This window comes from Mustelus asterias, chromosome 14 (genome assembly GCF_964213995.1).
Source record: "Mustelus asterias chromosome 14, sMusAst1.hap1.1, whole genome shotgun sequence".
Taxonomy (NCBI): domain Eukaryota; kingdom Metazoa; phylum Chordata; class Chondrichthyes; order Carcharhiniformes; family Triakidae; genus Mustelus; species Mustelus asterias.
Genome location: NC_135814.1, coordinates 62690055 through 62710774, shown reverse-complemented (window position 1 = coordinate 62710774; position 20720 = coordinate 62690055). Strand labels below are relative to the sequence as shown.

Genomic DNA, 20720 nt, shown 5'->3' with positions numbered 1-20720 from the left:
ACAGCAGGACAAAGGAATTCCAGCTTTTAGAGAAGAATTTAAATTATTTGTTCCTTTCTTTACAGAACAAAGTCATGTAGGAAGTACCCAGCATCGCCAATAGCAACGGTTAGTCAAAAACTTTTCACTTTCTTTCAACACTCAAAAGAAAATAAACTCTTCCTCCTGCAGTCGCATAACATTGAAAATTAGAAGGCCGAGGAGTGTAGTTCTGTTCAAACATCCAAATGTATCTGTGACATGAGTTGATAATTGGTTGGGAGGTGGAAACAGTAGTGATAAAGGAAGCTTGACAAGTGATGTTCCCTAGGGTTCTGTACTGGGCCTCAGCTGTTTCGCATGTACATCAATCAATTGGATGAGCAATAAGGAGTTGTATCTCCTACTTTGCTGATGACACTGAGCGAGGAGGAACAGTAAGTAATGGAAATGGTATTTCAGTGATATTGATACTGAACTGGTAATCTGGAGGCTTGGACTAACTCTCTGGGGACATGAGTTCAAATCCCACCATGGCAGCTGGGAGAATTTAAGTTCAATTCATTAATAAGTCTGGAGTAAAAAAGCTAGATGCTGCTCTAGCATCGCAACGGGCCAGATGACATCAGCAGAGGCCATTTAGTGGACTCCCCACTGGGTGTCACAGCTTCCGCGCTTCTCAGGGGCCAGGATTTCTCAGCACTGACAGACCGGTGCATGCGCAGTGGCCCGCTTAGCGCTATGCTGCCGGCATCCCAGATGGGAATAGGCCCCACCTCCTTATTTTCAGCATGAATCTCCCTGAGGCACTCTGCACAAAGTGTGGGAGATTCATTTTGAAAATCCTTTAAAAAAACAGCCGGAGTTATTCCCACTTTTACGCAAATTCGTCACTTAGAATTTTTTGGGGAGACCCCAGGCCACCAAATCTGGAAGCAGCAGCCAGGGAAGGCTAATTTATTGCAATGAGAAGAGGGACACATGTATAGGGAGAAGGCCTCAAGAGGAAACTAAAGTGGTGGAACTGGGCTGGGGAGCTGAGGCAGGGACGGCCATAAATGTATCTTTCTGTAATAAGAATTTCCTCCTCTTCAGCTGCTGGTCCAGATGGGTTCTGTGTGGTTTGAGTCTGGCACTAACTTGTGCCAAGAATCTCAGCCGCCTTTGCAGTTGCTGCTAATATTGAGGTGCACTAAAACCTGGGCATACTTTTAGGCCTCATGCCTCTGCGCCCAATGATATGGGCATAATTGGAAATGGTTGAGGGCGTTAAGTTTCTAGGTGTCCAGATCACCAACATGTTATCCTGCTCCCTCCATGGCGATGCTATAGTTAAGAAAGCCCACCAATGCCTCTGCTTTCTCAGGAGGTTAAGTAAATTTGGCACGTCTGCTACGATTCTCACCAACTTTTACAGATGCACCATAGAAAGCATGTTCTACATGCTTTTCTACACGTATCACAGCTTGGTATGGTATGGCTCCTTCTCTGTCCAAGACCGCAAGAAACTACAAAGGGTTGTGAACGAAGCCCAGTCCATCACGCAAACCAGCCTCCCATCCATTGAAACTGTCTGCACTTCCCACTGCCTCGAAAAAGCAGCCAACATAATCAAGGACCCCTCACACCTAGGACATGCACTCTTCCACCTTCTTCCATCGGGAAAAAAATATAAAAGCCTAAGGTCACATACCAACCTACTCAAGAACAGCTTCTTCCCTGTTGCCATCAGGCTTTTGAATGGATCTACTTTATATTAAATTGCTCTTTCTCTACACCCTAGCAATGACTGTAACATTACATTCTGCACCCTCTCCTTTCCTTCTCTACGTACAGTACGCTTTGTCTAATAGCGTGCAAGAAACAATACTCTTCACTGTAAACTAATACATGTGACAACAATAAATCAAATCAAATAAATAAGCTACACATAAAACATTCACATGTACACTACAAACATTGTGCCACATCTCTGATAGCTATTAGACCTGAATGTGCAACCTCAGAGACATATCATCTGAACAAATTTCACCTTCAGATGAGTTTAAACAGATCTATTATATATTCTGATTAACTTCATCTTCTGTAAGACTGTCCTAAAATTCTACAGCTTTGACCAAGCCTTTAGTTACCTATCCTAAAATCTCCTTATGTACCTTGGTGTTAAATTTTATTAACAACACCTTTGTGAAGCACACAGGGCTAGTTTACTATGTTAAAGACATTTTATATAAGAGTGCTGCAAAGGTGATCAATGTTCTCTAAGCTGTGCACTGTGTTAGGATTCCGGTAAAGACAAATAACTTTCAAAAAGAGTTTTTAAAACTTTTAACACCCCACCAACCCCAGTTGAAAGACTGTTACATATTTAAAAGCATTGCGTGGTTCCTTTAAGAGCTGATCACTTGATTTGATTATGATGTTATTAGGGTGTTTGCAGGCTGCTTTCAGTTTGTACTCCTATTAGACAAAGCATACCGTACATAGAGAAGGAAAGGAGAGGGTGCAGAATGTAGTGTTACAGTCATAGCTAGAGTGTAGAGAAAGATCAACTTAATGCAAGGTAGGTCCATTCAAATGTCTGATGCAGAGAACATCTCTTTCAATAAACCTGTTGTACATTAGTCTGAATCTATGTGTGCAAAGCACATTCTTTTCTTTTTGTTGAAACCCGCAACCCCTAACATAGTTAGGACATTACAAAAACCTAGAGGATCAGGAGAAATGCTGATTTCACACACCACTGAAACATAATACTAGGCAGGGAATAAAATCAACACTACACCCAATCCATAAAGTGAATTAACCTGTCATTACTGGAACAGATACATTCCTCATGCACCAAGGAACATGACACTGAATATGCCTGACCCATGGAAATAGACTAGAAGGCGGTGAAGCTAACAATATGTGAGCGGAGGGGAGACCAAACTTTTTCCATCGCTGTGGAATATTGCCAGTGACAGAAACATTTGGGGCACAGAGGGAGAAATATTCCAAGGGGAGGATAGTATCAAACTTAAAGAAAAAGCATATAATTGCATAAAGATAGGTGACAGGTCAAAATATTGGACAGAATATAAAAAACAGCAAAGAACAACCAAAGTGTGGAAAAACTAAGAAGGCAAAAAAAGAGAAAAAGCTAACTAGAAATATAAACACTGATAATAAGAGTTTCTATAGATACTTAGAAAAGAAAGAGTGTTCTGGGAGTTAACAATGCAAAATAAGGAGATGGCAGATGAACTGGACAGGGATTGTGCATTGGCCTTCACCATAGAGGGATCAAGTAACATCCCAGAAATAGCAGTAAATCAGGAAGTGGAAGGGAGGGAGGTACTCAAGAATATTATAATCGCTTGGGAAGTGGTACTGAGCAAATTGGTGGAACAGTGGGGTGCCTGGGTCCTGATGGTTTCATCCTAGAGTCTTAAAAGAAGTGGCTAGTGAGATGATTGATACATTGGTTTTAATGTTCCAAAATTCACTAGATTCGGGGAAAGTTCTACAAGATTGGAAAATAGCAAATGTAACTCCTTTGTTCAAAAAGGAAGGAAGACAGAAAGCAGGAAACTATAGGTCAGTTAACTTAACATCTGTCACAGGGAAAACGCTCAAGGTTAATACTAGAGATGGTATAATGTGGCACTTGTATAAATTCAAGGGTATCAGGTAGAGTCAACATAGTTTTGTACAAAGGAGATCATGTTTAACCAATTTATTGGAGTTCTTTGAAAAAGAATCAGTTTCTGTGGATAAAGGGGAACCAGTGGATGTACTGGTTTTCAGAAGGCCTTTGATAAGTTGCCTCATCAAAGGTTATTTCAGAAAATAAAAGTTCATTGTGTAGAGTGTAACATATTGGCAAGTATTGAACATTGGCTAGCTAACAGGAAACAGAGTGTAGGCATAAAGAGGTCATTTTCTGGTGGCAGAATGTGATGACAGGGATCAGTGCTGGGGCCTTAACTCTACAATTTATACAAATGATTTGGATAAAGGGACCAAAGGTATGGTTGCTAAATTTTCTGATGGCACAAAAATAAGTAGGAAAGTAGGTTCTGAAGAGGAAATAAGGAGGCTACAAAATGATATAGGTCGTTTGGTGAATGAGCAAAGATCTGGCAAATTGAGTATAATGTGGAAAAATGTGAGCTTGTCCATTTTAGCAGGTCAACTAAAATGCATATTATCTAAATGGTGAGAGATCACAAGCTCTGAGATGCAGAGAGATCTGGGTGTCCTAATACATGAATCACAAAAGATCAGTATGCAGGTGCAGAAAATAATTAGCAAAGCTAACAAAATGTTGTTGTCTACTGCAAAGGGAAGTAAATACAAAAGGTTATGCTTCAGCTATACAGGGCATTGGTGAAACCAGATCTGGAATACTGTATACAGTATTAGTCTCCTTATTTAACAAAATATATAAATGTATTGGAAGCAGTTCAGAGAAGATTTATTAGATTATTACCTGTCTTATGAGGAAGTGCTGGACAAGTTAGGCTCGTATCCACTGGAGTTTAGAAGAGGCAGGGGTGATTTGATTGAAACATATAAGCCGGAATTTTCTGGCCGTTCACATTGGCAGGATCTTCTGGTCTCACCAATGGCATACCCTGCACTGCGGATTTCCTGGGGATGGGGGGTTACATTCAACAGGAAACACTATTGACAACAGTGGGATCAGAAGATCCCATCGCCAGCCAATGATGGGCCATCTCCACTGCCGCAGAACACATGGCGGGAGGTACAGAAAATCCTGCCTATAAGATACTGAGGAGACTTAACAGGGTGGATGAGGAAAGGGTGTTTTCTCTTGTTTGAGAATCTAGAATTATGGACCACTGTTTACAAATAAGGGGTCACCAATTTAAGACAGATGAGGAAAGATTTTTTCTCTCAGAGGTTTGTGAAACTTTGGAATTCTTTTCCTCAAAAGGTGATTAAGGTTAAGTCTTTGAATATCTTGATAAGCAAAGAGGTAAAAGGTTATTGGGGGTAGGCAGGAATGTGAAGTTGAGGCTAAAATGAGATCAATCATGAGCTTATTGAACAGGCTCGAGGGGTCAAGTGGTTCCTAACTCATATGTTTGTTTGCCACTTAGGTAGCCAATTGGGTCACTAACTGGGCACTGTAAGGCCTACAGCAGGACTTCCTAGCAGCAATGGCCACCTGTGTGTCCAAGGTGTTGCTGTCGTAACAACGACTCCTCCAGACCACAACTCCCAACCACATGCTTGCCTAGCATATGCACTCATCCTGAAGATGCATCCTTAGCACTGGCCACTGTTAGACATAGTGCCACTGAGGCTATTGGGACAGTGTGGTGAACCATCGTTGGTTCCCACTGTGGGATTGTTCTAATGTTGTTGTTGGGCTAGGGTGGGAGTGATACACCTGTGGTTGTTACTGTTGTGGCACATCCCAGTCGGGCTCCGCCTCCTGGGAGAGGTATAAGACCCCCTGCTCGGGCGGGACCTCTTCAGTCTGGGATAGTGTGTTAAAGTTCTGTTAGTTCCATTGTTAGTTAATAAAAGCCTTCTTTTACCGAAGCTTCGTGCCTCGTGTCCAATTGATGCGCATCAGACAGTGGTCCCGGCATGGTCTGGTAATTCACTGCTGCTGTCAAAGTGCCTGCTGCTCACCAGAGTGGGGTCTGCTCTCACTTTCATCATCAATGGCAGGACTTCTAGCTCTCAGAAACAATTCAGCCCACTCTTCCCGCAAATATATGGATACAAGGTGTGGAGATATATGGATCTTGACTTATTATTTTACCCATTGGGTTTAAATTTCCATCAATCACTCATAATACTGCCACTCACCCTCCATTCCACTGCACCCCAGAACGGGATTATCTCAAGATAATGGGATTTGTGAAAGGGTATGTGCATTTTTGTAACTTCTAGAATTTAGGATACCAGTAAAAGGTCAACTCTTAAAGAGAGAAAGTATTTCATTAAAGGATTTGTAAAATAGGTAGTTTCCTTTGAAATGCATGTTTTGCCATTATTCACAGCCTCTGAATACAAAGTTAAGCTTTCTGTTTAATAGCATGTAAACCTCTTAGAAACACAATAAAAAGCGGATTGGGTCAACAACAGTTACATGCATTTTACCGCGAACTTGCACCTTGGGGAAAGTAATCTAGTTTCTGTATGGATAATGTGCCACATGAATTAAACTGGAATGGCAGGCATTTCGTTAACTCTGCAAATAATTGACAGGGCAGTTAACAAATTTCCTCTTAATCCTTCTTTTTCTCCTTTCTTTTCTTAATCCATGTAACAATCCCCTTTCTGAATTAATCATTGACAGCACAAATGATTTAGATATCTTAGATTGTTCCGGGGTTTCAATTCTTTGACGAAAGACTGCACTGTTTATTTCAGTCAACTTGTTTTCTCCTTGACGATCCCTTCAAGATAGGATTTTGACTTCAGGCTTAACCCATTAATCATTACATTTTGTAAAAATGTCCTTTTAACAATCTCTCTCAATTTACCAGTGCTACTGGCCAATGGATGGGGGTTGGGTTTGGATACTTTTGTGATGAATTTCCCTTCACACAGCCATTGTTGATGTTATTCCAACTTCGCTGACAAGGGGCACGAGTCAGGGTTCGGCCAGTATGGTCTGGTTTTACTTTTCCTTAAAATAACACATTCCCATGGCAAAGAATTCATTAAATTGGGGGCAATTCTCCCAGCCCGCTGCATTGCTCTATCGAGCTGATTTAAATATTAAAATTCTGATTTCAATTTTAATAGCAGGCCCCGGACTGAAGTCTCCAAGCCCGCTAGCCTCTTCTCCTCCCGCCAGGAGTGCTTCACTCCAGCAGGGTTTACAAAGGTTCACCACTAACAGGGAGCTGGCAGCTGACCTCTCTGGAGTGAAGGGAGACCATGGAAGCCTCCCAAGGAGGTTGGGGGTATATTACCAGCCTGGCAATGCCAGCCTGGCCTCCTGGCACTGCCCAAGGGACAAAGTGGCAATGCCCAATGGGCACCTTGGCACTGCCCACTGGACATCCGGCAGTGCCAAGGGGGTGAGGTCAGAGGGGGTGAGGCCTATTGGGGGCAGGGCCTATGGGGAGAAATCAGTGGGGGTGGGGGTTCCCATTGCCACTCTGCAATCGGGATCAATGGCAGAGGGAGGGAAGGGGCTGATCAGGGCTGACCATCGGGGTGGGGGGAGGGTACTGCCAGTGGGGGGGGTGGTCGGGGCTTTTGGGGATGGTTCTAGACTGCCGGGGTGGGGGGGAGTTGGTGGAGGTTGGGGAGATTGGGACTGCCGGGGTGTGGGGGGGGTTGGGGAGATCGAGGCGGACCGGGGAGTGGGGGGGGGGGGGGGGCAAAGCTGGCCCGGAGACATGGGAGGCCAGCGATCGGGAGATGGGCGGGGGGGGGGGGGGGGGGGTCAGAGTGGCAGCGATGCGGCGTCGCGGGGCTGGCCAGCGATTGAGCTGATCAGCAATTGGGAGGTCGGCAGTGCGGGGCTACTACACATGTACCGACAGTTCAGCGCATGCGCAGTGGCTCGCTCAGCGCTATGATGCTGGCCACTTCAGTGGAAATAGGCTGTGTCCCCAGATTATTCGTGTGAATTTCTCTGAGGCATTCTGCAGTGCACAGAGCGTGGGAGATTCATTTTGAAAATCCCGATAAAACAACCAACGGGAGTTATGCCAGTTTTTATGTGAATTCGACACTTAGAATTTTTTGGGAGAATCCGGCCGTTAGCTTTAAGGGATTGTAACTCTTTGGTTCTCTAGTAGGCAATCCAAAGGACTGCTAAAGTTTTTGTTACACTGAATAGAAACAAGGAAAAGTTTCTATTCAGTGGATTACTTACCTACAAACTAAAACGGTGGAGATTTCATCTGAGAACGCGGAGAATGAAATGATCTCCAACAAAGTGGTTTTAAGAAAATGTAATGTTTGCAGTTTGCAAAGCACACATATGCAAAAAATATTAACAGCTCCTCAGGAATTGAGAAGCATCTAGCAAGAATAAAGGCTAATCCCAAATTCCAAGAATCACTAGAATAATTTCAAATCACATTGTTTATCAAACTCAAATAGCAACTGAAAGAAGCAGTTCAGTGAGTTTATCCTGTGCATAGCATGGAGGAGCAGTACCCAAATAAATGCCAATTCTTACAAGTCAAGACTCATTGATAGGTGATGACACTTGAATGAAGTACCAGAGAGCAACTGATGCCAAAAGTACTGGACCACAAAGAGGCAATGTGTTCGTGGAAGGGAGGTGCAGCAACCTTTGACTCAGAAGTAGTACAAATTTCCTCTTAATCCTTCTTTTTTTCCTTGCTTTTCTTAATCCATGCAACAATCATCCTTTTGAAATAATCATTGACAGCACAAAAGATTTAGATATCTTAGTTTGTTCCTAGGTTTCAATTTAACAACTATAGACTGCACTGTTCATTTCAGTCAATTTGTTTTCTCCTTGAAGATCTCTTCAAAATAGGAGTTTGACTTCAGGCCTAACCCATTAATCATTATATTTTATAAAATGTCCTTTTAACACCATCGCTCAATTTAGCAGTGCTAATTGCTAATGGATGTCCTGTTTCAGGTAGGATACTTCAGTGATAACTTTCTCTTCATTTGGCCATTTACATTTTGTAATTTCTTTAAAATGTCAGTGGAAACTGTAATCATTTTCAATGCAAGGTGTAGATTGCAGTAGACCTTTCGTTTCTATTCTGTACATTAAGTCTACTTGCATTTTGCAATGGATTGTAATTATTTGTTTGCTGAAATTATCATATGTGCAATCCTTTTATTAATATAAATTTTGTCTTAATTGTAATGATTGTCTATACCATGTCATGAAATATGATAACTTTTTGTGTTGTCACTACAACTCTCTATCTATCTATCTATCTATCTATCTATCTATCTATCTATCTATCTATCTATCTATCTATCTATCTATCTATCTATCTATCTATCTCTCAGTCTGTCAGTCTATCTATCTATCTATCTATCTATCTATCTATCTATCTATCTATCTATCTATCTATCTATCTATCTATCTATCTATCTCTCAGTCTGTCAGTCTATCTATCTATCTGTCTATCTATCTATCTATCTATCTATCTATCTATCTATCTATCTATCTCTCAGTCTGTCAGTCTATCTATCTATCTATCTATCTATCTATCTATCTATCTATCTATCTATCTATCTATCTATCTATCTATCTATCTCTCAGTCTGTCAGTCTATCTATCTATCTATCTATCTATCTATCTATCTATCTATCTATCTATCTATCTATCTCTCAGTCTGTCAGTCTATCTATCTATCTATCTATCTATCTATCTATCTATCTATCTATCTATCTATTTATCTATCTATCTATCTATCTATCTATCTATCTATCTATCTATCTATCTATCTATCCAGCGGAGGAATCAATTGTAATTGATTGGCTGGCAGACACAAAGGACAGAGTCAAGTAGGAGAGCCTGAGAGTGAAGGAGGTCAGCACACAGATGCAGATGCAAAGAGAATGGCGACAAAGACAGAAAGAGAAACACAGCACATTATTGTGAGGAGAAGGAACAAATCTCTCTCAAGGTGAGGTCAGGTTTTCTGTTTGGCAGAAAAGGAGATAGGAGCTCTCGGAGACAATATATGAGCTGGCTAAAAAGGTGTAGAAAGCTGTACCAATGGCTCAGAGATGCTAAAGAGCAGGATGTTTTCCCAAAAGTGGCCAAATCGCGAACCAGGTTTTATTGGTTGTTTGAAAAGGAACTCTGGAAAGCTACACCATTAGGACTGTCGTGACCCAAGGGAGAGAGAGTGTGTGTCTTGCTAATGATTGTCATACCCATGAAACTGGAGGGTGGAAGTTGTTGTCAGATAGGACCCTTGACCTACCCTGCACGAATGAAGAACAACATATTGTGAAACAGCGCAGCAACATAATGCCACATTTGTTCAGGGAGTGATGTAGGTGCTTGTGGTCCTGTATGACGTATCTTTATTGTAACGTTTAATGTGAAATTTACTTTTTACTTGAAACATCATTCATTTCCTAATTCATGTTTCATTGACATGGATTGTGATTTGTGTTAAAGTTACGAAAAGTGTAATCTTGTAATCTTCTCTTTGCGAGTCACTGAGTGAATGGGGCTGTTTAGTTTTATGGTTCCCACATGGGAATCATAACAGAGGGGAATGGAGAGAATTAATGAGGAATAAAGATCAAAGATGTGCGGGTTAGGTGTTTTAGCTATGTTAAATTGTCCCTTAGTATCCCAGGATGCGTAGATTAGAGGGATTAGTGGGGTAAATATGTGGGGTTACGGGGATAGGGCCTGGGGTGGGATTGTTGTCAGTGCAGACTCGATGGGCCGAATGGCCTCCTTCTGCACTGTAGGGTTTCTATACAAATTCTTAGGCATTTGTTGTCAATGTAACCGTAATACATACAGAAAATATGTCGAGCACAATAAAATTTTACCTTCAGAGAATACTTAGTGAGTTCCATCTCAAAAGATTTGTGAATAATGTGAAAGACATGTCGTCAAGCAAAGAGCTGTAGTTTCTGTAATAGTTTAAAATATTCTATGAACCTGATCCAAATTTTTCAGGTCAGGAAGAGATTTCAAGCAATGTAGAAAACTAATAAGCAATTAGAAAACTAATCGACATGATTGAAATCAATGAAGCACAATTTAAATCGTTACTTCAAACTTCAAGTTGTTCACTTTTCAAATGAACTACAATCTAACACAGTGGTTAGCGCTGCTGCCTCACAGCGCCAGGGACCCAGGCTCAATTACAGCCTAGGGTCACTGTCTGTGTGGAGTTTGCACATTCTCCTCGTGTCTGCATGGGTTTCCTCCAGGTGTTCCGGTTTCTTCCCACACTCCAAAGATGTGCAGGTTAGGTTAATTGGCCATGCTAAATTGCCCCTTAGTGTCAGAGGGATTAGCCGTGTAAATACATGAGGTTATGGGGATAGGGCCTGGGTGGGATTGTTGTCAGTTCAGGCTTAATGAGCTGGCTGGCCTCCTTCTGCACTGTATAGATTGTATGATTCTATGATTCTAACAAAGGGAACGCTGAATCAGTCACCGATTGCTGTTTCAATAATGGTAAGTGATATAAACATGACACCGTTGGGGGCAGAGATAAAAGTGATCAGTATATCACATCTCTGTGCCTCATATTTGTGGTGGATAAGTTAGAAACATAGAAAAACTACAGTACAAAACAGGCCCTTCGGCCCCACAAGTTGTGCCGAACATATCCCTTCCTTTTAGGCCTACATAGAAACATAGAAAAACTACAGCACAAAACAGGCCAAGTTGCTGGAAGGTATTTTGAGAGACAAGATCTACAGGCATTTAGAGATGCCACGACTTATTAGGGACAGTCAGCATGGCTTTGTGAGTGGAAAATCATGTCTTACAAATTTGATTGAGTTTTTGAAGGGGTAACCAAGAAGGTAGATGAGGGCAGTGCAGTTGATGTTGTCTACATAGACTTTAGCAAGGCTTTTGACAAGGTACCACATGGTAGGTTGTTGCATAAGGTCAAATCTCACGGGATCCAGGGTGAGGTAGCTAAATCGATACAAAATTGGCTTGATGACAGAATGTGGAGATGCCGGCGTTGGACTGGGGTAAACACAGTAAGAGTTTTAACAACAGCAGGTTAAAGTCCAACAGATTTATTTGGTAGCAAATGCCATTAGCTTTTGGAGCCCTGCACAATGACGAAGGAGCAGGGCTCCGAAAGCTAATAGCATTTGCTACCAAATAAACCTGTTGGACTTCAATCTGCTGTTGTTAAAACTCTTGATGACAGAAGCCAGAGGGTGGTTGTAGAGAGTTGTTTTTCAAACTGGAGGGCTGTGACCAGAGGTGTGCCTCAGGGATTAGTGCTGGGTCCACTGTTATTTGTCATTTATATTAATGATGTGGATGAGAATATAGGAGGCATGGTTAGTAAGTTTGCAGATGACACCAAGATTGGTGGTTTAGTGGAAAGTGAAGAAGGTTATCTCAGATTGTAATTTGATCTTGATCAATTGGGCTAATGGACTGACGAATGGCAGATGGATTTTAATTTAGATAAATGCGAGGTGATGCATTGTGGTAGATTGAACCAGGGCAGGACTTACTCATGGTAGGGCATTGGGGAGAGTTAAGAACAAAGAGATCTAGGGGTACAGGCTCATAGCTCCTTGAAAGTGGAGTCACAGGTTGACAGAGTGGTGAAGAAGGCATTCAGCATGCTTAGTTTCATTGATCAGAACATTGAATATAGGAGTTGGGATGTCTTGTTGAAGTTGTACAAGACATTGGTAAGGCCACACTTGGAATACTGTGTGCAATTCTGGTCACCCTATTATAGAAAGGATGTTATTAAACTAGAAAGAGTGCAGAAAAGACTTACTAGGATGCTACCAGGACTTGATGGATTGAGTTATAAGGAGAGGCTGGATAGACTGGGACTTTTTTCTCTGGACATTGGAGGCGGAGGGGTGATCTTATAGAGGTCTATAAAATAATGAGGGGCATAGATCTGCTAGATAGTCAATATCTTTTCCCAAAGGTAGGGGAGTCTAAAACTAGAGGGCATAGGTTTAAGGTGAGAGGGGAGAGATACAAAAGGGTCCAGAGGGGCAATTATTTCACACAGAGGGCGGTGAGTGTCTGGAACAAACTGCCAGAGGTAGTAGTAGAGGCAGGTACAATTTTGTCTTTTAAAAAGCATTTAGACAGTTACATGGGTAAGATGGGTATAGAGGGATATGGGCCAAATGCGGGCAATTAGGACTAGCTTAAGGGTTTAAAAAAAGGGTGGCATGGACAAGTTGGGCCGAAGGGCCTGTTTCCATGCTGTAAACCTCTATGACTCTATATGTCCTGAATATGAATAAAACAAGTTTGGGTGGAAGAGTCAAACATAATTTTTTCATTCTAATGCTTTTATATTCCAATCCTTCATGATTTAATAGCACATTCTATTGAATAATAAAACGGTGCAAATAGATCAGTGATTTACTGAGGTCTCTAATGATTCATCCAATTTTACTTTTGTTTTTGGGGTGAAGCACAAGCTTTTTTTAAAGCTTTTTAGAGATGTTTGCTCAAGGTGAAAGGCAATAAATTGGTTGAGGCACAGCAACTTTAAAACTCAGCCTCAATGTCAAACACTCCCCAGTTCAGGAACTCAGTGCACTGAGAAAAGCTGGAGCCTCATTGTAACATTACCATTTCTCAATCATATATCTTTGTGATTCTTTTAAAAAATCCAAACTTCCAAACCAGTATTTGAAATACTGAGTACAGGAAATGTTTAGTGTCAGCGGTAGACTAAAATGAGAAGTGTCTGAATAGGCGGGGAGAAAGGGAAAGAAAATGCCTGAACAAAATTAGTTTAAGAAACTGTACACCTATCAAGAAAAGGCATGTTGATATTATTTTCCAAAATTGATACAAACATGTTTGGCGGATGTTCTAACCCGCCATTTAGTTCCATCATTCTTTTCTCCAAGATAATTGCATTTTAAAATGTGTTCAGTTTTTAACTATCTAAATTTATGCCAAACTTTTAAATCTAAGAGACAAAAAAACTATGGGCAGGATTTTCCAGCCACACTCACCCCAAGGTTGGAAATTCCTGCCCGAGGTCAACGGACCTTGGTAAGATCTGTGTCCCGCCCGTTATGATTCCCATGGCGAGCGGGATGGGAAAATTCCATCCTATGTCTCTGATGTGTAGGCTTATTGTGAAGCATCTTGACACAAATATTTTTGGGGAACGGATTGCTTTGATTACACATTCAGAAATAATAAATATATTTATGGTTTTACTGCACAGGACAACCAGGCCAGTTCGCCCTCCATTACATATTCACATAGTTATTTTGTTAGAGTTAGCAAAGAGAGTTTTATTTTTCTGTCAACAAAATTTAGTTTGTTGGTATTTTCCCATCTTTTTCTATAGCCCATTAATAACTGCCAGTTTTGGCTTGGAGAACAGGACATTTTCATCACAGTCATGTTTACTTTCAATAGGTGACAGGATCTATGTTTGCAGAATGGGATTGGTCCTGTCACCTTGTCCCCCTCTCCTTTTTCACAGGTTCTACTCCTCAGAACATGGCGTGAAACAGATTTTCCTAAGCGTGTGCATTGAGACTTTATCTTTTTTTGGAGACCGTTACCACAGAAAGCAGCTGAGGCCAAATGTTTTCTAGAGGCAGTTAGATATAGCTCTTGGGGAGATGGGGATCAAAGGATATGGGGGGAGGCGAGCTATTGAGTTGGATGATCAGCCATGATCATAAAGAATGGTGCAGCAGGTCCAAAGGGTCAAATGGCCACTCCTGCTCCTATTTACTAAGTTACTATGTTTCTACATTACAATTCATCACAAAGAGCAGAATTTTCCTGTCCCACCCACCACGGGAATCGTCGTGGGCAGGGGCGAACCATGCAAAGGTCCGTTGACTCGGGTGGGATTTTCCAGCCTTGGGGCAAGCGTGGCCAGAAAATCCCATTAAAAGTATTTCTGCTGTTGAGAACATATTAAGGCTGCAATTTATGTTCTTTAGAAAAAATGACATAATGAAAATTCCATCATTTGCCAAAATATGCTTTGTGATTTTTTTAGTTGCAGGATTTTGGGTCAACTACATTTTCATTTTCAATTTTCCATCTCCATTCCTAAAGAAGCTGATTCATTTGGGAGCACGACTCCAAAGGTACTGGCAGCAATCCCATAGATAGACAAACTGAAATTCTTCAAAGTGAGTCCTAAATAGTCGATGTTGACAGGCTATTCAGCTGTCGAGAGTATTACAGTTGAGCGAGATCCCCTTCTCGGAGCACTCTCCGAAGGGGTGTGCACACATCCTTTCACTTCTCAGATTCTTGGTAAAAGCTTCAACTAATTTCTTTCATTGAAATTTCAGTGTAACGGGGGAAATTCTGTAGCAGTCCTAAGCTACTTATATACTATTAGATTATAAATGGCAGGGTATTGTATTTTTAATCCTGCCATAGCAGGGGTGGCACGGTAGCACAGTGGTTAGCACTGCTGCTTCACAGCTCCAGGGACCTGGGTTCGATTCTCGGCTTGGGTCACTGTCTGTGTGGAGTTTGCACATTCTCCTTGTGTCTGCATGGGTTTCCTCCGGGTGCTCCAGTTTCCTCCTACAGTCCAAAGATGTGTGGGTTAGGTTGATTGGCCATGCTAAAAATTGTCCCTTAGTGTCCTGAGATGCGTGGATTAGTGGGTAAAATATGTAGGGATATTGGGGGTAGAGCCGGGGTGGGATTGTGGTCGGTGCAGACTCGATGGGCCAAATGGCCTCTTTCTGCACTGTAGGGTTTCTATGATTCTATGATAGCAGCGATTGAGGTTTTCATGTTTGCTAATTTTATCCAAAATATCGACATGAGTCTGAAGTGTTCGGGATTATTTCAGGTTTTGATAATATAATTGAGGACAAGCTATTTTCACTGAAACTGGAGGGCATAAAATTAATCATATCGTAAAATCCCTATAGTACAGGAGGGGCCATTTGGCCCATCAAGTCTGCACCGAGTATCTTACCCAGGCCCTCTCCCCCACCCTATCCCTGCTATCCCTGTAACCCCACATATTTACCATTTACCATCTAACCTACACATCTTGGGACATTAAGGGACAATTGAGCATGGCCAATCCACTTAACCTGCACATCTTTGGACTGTGGGAGGAAACAGGAGCACCCAGAGGAAACCCATGCAGACATGAGGAGATCGCGCATACTCCACACAGAAAGTCACCCCAGGCTGGATCATTAATACAAAGATAATTAATATTAAAGGATAATAATTAAGATCATTAATAAAAGAATTAACTGAGAGGTTGGGAGAATATATTTCTTTTTCACACTTATTAACACATGGCATTATTAACATGTGGAATGCACCATCGAAAAAGTGTTTGAAGTCGAATTTGTAGTAGCTTTTAAAGGAGAATGTGGATAAAAGAAAAGTTGATGACAAAATTGCAGGAGAATGTGATTGAGTGAGTAGAATCAACATGGATGTGATGGGCCAAATGACCTCCTTCTATGCTGTGACATTCTACAATATTTTCCCCTATTAAGCTCAGAAGTACAACATCCGCATGTAGCACATCTCTATTGACATTAGCAAGCTAACTATTAAACCTGGGGCTCTGTGTGGCTCATTTGCTTACCATGCAATGATTAAGTATCAAGCATCAGGGCATCTTGATCAGAGGCATTTGATTGCCAAATCATTCAATGTCTGCTCTGGTAGGTCTACCATTTAAAAGCCCAGAAAGAGCAAATACTGATGCTGAATATTGAACTGATATCTGCCTTTGTCTGTGAATACCACTCAACTAAAGAGGATATTTAAAAAATCAGTATAGTTCAAAACAGGAAAAAACATTAACACAAAATAAAAATGACACATTCTTATTGCGTCTTTATAATCTTACAGATTCCTTTATTGACTCATTAAATTTGTAATTTCTTCTACATTTCCAAAGGCTGTGGTAGGATACGATGCACCCAGTTAGATGAAGCTATAACCATGCTGAGCACTCAGATGTCACATGGGAGGTGGTGCATGCATGGGTGCAATAGAAGCTGGGCTCTGAGGCCTGGAATGGGGGAAAGCAAGATCTCAGGGTGTGAGGGGCCATGATCTATATTGACCTGGTACGGGTGAGTGCCAGAGATGGATGTGAGAGGCAGGCGTCTCCTTTAGGCCGAAGCAGTTTAATTGAAGCCACACATCGAGCAGGGCGGCCTTCACATTCCTGCTGGAGTTGACCTGGTGTCATAGAACTGACTTGTGTTGGTGGATACCAGGGTTATGACAACGTGCACTACTGAGAGAAAATAAGTCACGGACGTCAACAGAAACCAGAGGGCCAGAGAAGCTGAAGATGGATTAGGGAGAGATTTTAGCTTTATCGTGAGAGAGAGAGCTCGCTTTTATAATTTCTTTTTTACAATTGTGTTACTGTAGTTTTTTTTTACTGCAAATGTTATTTGGAACATTTATCTATATCATTAAAGGCCCAACTTTTCCTCCTTGATAATGTTGCGGCCAATTGTATGCCAGGCCCAGCTGAATGATTGGCATTTTAACATTTTTGTAATAAGCTGAATTGACATAATTAAATTGGGCTGCCAGGGATGTTATCACCTTTAGTTCAAAGCTTACTGTGGAAAGAAGGTTGAAAGTGCCTTTTTTTTTGCAAGATTCCCATACCTGTAATGCTCTCAAGGGTATGTTGACATCCGGGGGGGTGGGCAGAAAAATGTATTTAGTTACCTCCACTGAAGAACTTTCAAATAAAAATATGCAGAAGCCTTTATCAATTGTCTTTCCATTCATTTATTTCCATGGTATGTTTTTTTTAACCACATGAAGCATTGCCAAGCAGCACATGGCCAGTTTTGCTGAGATTGTAGTGACACTAAACACAGCATACAAGGTCACACTGTCCTTACCATCTCATTGTGATATGTCTGTTCATATTGAGACAGAAGTGACATTGAGAAATATGAGAGTAAAGATGGACAGGGATCCAGCCTTACATATTGCCAGTAATTGTTCTATGTCTGCTCTCCCCACTGCCACCATTAAAGACAGAGGAAAATCCCATCATTGCACCAGTACACTTGCATTATTGCTTATCGTTTCAAAACTGATCCACCGTAGTATCAGCAGAACCATTCAAAGCACACCCTCAGGCCAGGCCCCACTTGCCTACTCCTTGCCAACTAAGCCTCACTTCTCTTTGACTGCCCTCAGTCAAGACAAATTCAGACCCTAGCCATCAAAATATGTTTTAAAAAAGGTTCGCGTTCAGTCAAACAATGAAGGATGATGTGTAAGATGTATAGAGACACAATACTAAACAGGCAGAAATAAGAATACACAGAGGAGAGACAATTGTGAAGAAAGAGTGAGAAATAACGCAAGAAAGCAAAAGAGAGATATTGAGAGAATGAGTGGAAGACAAATAGAAAGAGACAAAGGCAAAAAGAAATAGAGAATGTTAAACACAGAAATGGTAACAGTTATGGATGACTTTTTTTAGTTTTACGAACAACTCCACTGAAAATGAACATAGTGCTTTAAGTTTCTTCAACAGTTATATTTTTGTGTTTTATTGGGATGAAACCATTGCAAATTGCATGGTTGAATTAGTGTAATTGCTTCTAATATTATCTGTAAAATGCTGATTTATAAGCCAGCTTCAAATATATAGAATATAATTGGCTATAAATTGTACATTGCATCCTTCGGGCAGTAACAGATTTCACCTGCCACAAAAGACTGGTTGAAAACTGAAGACTTCTGCAAAAGACCTGTATTTCACTCATCGCCTGATTCAAACACATCAATGAGTATTCACATTATACTAAAACGTCTTCAGTGAGTCCAGGACAGCAAACCCTAGCCCAGTTATATACATTTCTATGGAAACTGATATTGTATTTTCTGGAGCCTACCATGCTGCCCTATGACTCCTGCAGTACTTTAGCTGGTGACTCATTTCCTGAGAGAGTTGTTTCACCACTGCATGCTTCCAGAATGTTTCCATTTACTTCTGAACAGACCTTTATATTGCTCAGCGTGTTCGAAAAAAAAATGCACTAAAGTGCCGTTTTTCTCAGCAAATTAGGGAACTCTGCATTAATGCAACTACACGCAAGGGCGGATCGAGGAATAAAAACGCGCAAACAAGATTTAATAATACATTCTAGTAATAAAGTCAGACAGGCAGGTTAAAAAAATAATCCCAAGGGCAAAAGGTACATGCGTGCAGTATCGGTACAATGTCCATTTTGTAGAGCGAGATTCCTTTATCTTGTACTCTGTTTATACTCTGTTTATAATTCACAAGGACAAAACCCAGAGTTGCCCCCTGGAACAAATGTGGGAAATCAGTGCAGAAAAGCCAAGGGCATTCTGATTTCTGCCTGCAGATCAAATACATCCCCATCCGTTCACACTGGGTTTCCACTCTGTATTCACAGTGAATGAGAGAGTTTAAAACGAGAGTGATGGGTAGGAAACCAAGTAATCTTTAAGTTAAAATCTTATTTAACAATATGTTACATACAGAGCTATAGCAGTGACTGCCTTTGTCAGTATATTTCTCTTTTATCAGTGGTATCAGGTCACTGATAACTGGCGATAAAAGACAGCTGTGTGTCTCCAGCATTACAATTAAGCATATCTAGTGAATTATTAAAGTAACGTTCAGGGGTTTGGAAGCAATTTCAACAGTTAAATAGCTTATGTATTTCATGGATTTTGCAATGACACATTTCAAACAAAAATGTCCTTCTCCAAAAATTTTGAAACCAATAACACATTGCCCGTTACAGTTCTTTGTGCTTAACTTGCTCATGATTTAGAGAAAAATCAGCAGTGATTAACTCAATCACAAAAAAATCCATTTTAACTTGTTATTATACACATACACTTCGTCCATATGATTTCTACCACTTATCAATTACCTGGTGATGACTCATTAAGAATAACAAGTGAAGCTGGGGTAGGTCTTCGCCTTCTGATCTGTGAACAATCAGCCAAAACAGAACAAATTATTTTAGTCACAAACTTTAAGCTCCACCTCAATTGTTTTTTAAAAGTATCTTTTAATTTTTGAATAGAAAGTAATGCCGAGGAAAGAACAAGAATTTAAAATAAGTCTTGCTTCAACATGCATGAAACCTGTTTGAAACGTCTTTGTTCTTCAAATATTTTGTGAAAGGTGCTCCTTTACCTGTTCAGCTGCCTCAGGGTCTAAATGACTTTGAAATAACGGCACTGCAAACTGAATCTTCTTTGGACTGTTTGGCTCCATACTGTAGCACAGGAGACTCTACAACAATTCTGAAAGCAGAAATGAGCTACTGTTGTTATCCACCGTCACACTCCTTAAAGACACAGGGATTGTTGCAGCCTGTCTCAAAGTCTCCCAGTTAGTGAATGAAGGTCCTCTAAGCTGCGTCTACTGTACTGAACAACTCCCTCATTAGACATCCAGGAGCATGTTTGCCTTTGCTATTGCAATCCTACAGTTCCTTCAATACAAACCATCAAAAACAATGAGCTAATTGTACACTAGCCCAACTCCACAATAGCCAGGCATTTATCCACAGGCTAATTTAAAATGCGATGCTGGACTTGAATGGCTTTGTGTCCTGGGATTTGAATACACCAATCCATCTACTATATATTATTAGCAGTCTACTCAAATGTGCAATATAAGCTCCCTTTGGACTTTGCTGATGCACTGTTAATTATTGATAAGCACAACTCAGGAAGCTTTTTTCTTTTCTTATGTTTGATGAAGTGGATTACGCTGCACATCCACCGAACTGCTTAGTGGAGGAATCATAACTTAAATTCTGCACCATTTATTTTGCACAGTTGCTGAGGTTCAATAACTAAAGAACTTTTGTTCCTCCAAATTTAGGCATGCACAGGAGTATGCCCTGGTTTGAATTTGGCTCTGATTCAATGTCAGACTGTTCACTCATCCCATTGTTTGACGCAGGTGCATGCACTCTATCAGACCTTCACTTCTGAGTACACAGCACTCCCACTCACATGCCATACACTCCTCAATCCAGAGAAAACTGGCTCACTTTATCTAAATGTGGCCAGTAGCATTCAAATGTTGGATAATCTT

The 20720-nt window shown here is 41.0% G+C and overlaps 1 protein-coding gene across 3 annotated transcripts in view; it reads right to left on the bottom strand.

Moving 5' to 3' along the window:
* Positions 1 to 20281, bottom strand: part of ppp1r1c (protein phosphatase 1, regulatory (inhibitor) subunit 1C) — a 113575-nt gene extending 93294 nt beyond the window's left edge. Inside the window, exons 1-2 of one of the 3 annotated variants that reach the window (XM_078228520.1) lie at positions 19809 to 20281; positions 19540 to 19597 (exon numbers count right to left, since the gene is read on the bottom strand). In XM_078228520.1, the coding sequence (XP_078084646.1) occupies positions 19540 to 19597; positions 19809 to 19889 (139 nt within the window). In that variant the 5' untranslated portion in view covers positions 19890 to 20281. The remainder of the gene's footprint in view (positions 1 to 19539; positions 19598 to 19808) is intronic. The other 2 variants (XM_078228522.1, XM_078228521.1) reach the window with 2 other exon arrangements.
* Positions 20282 to 20720: the final 439 nt, after the last annotated feature.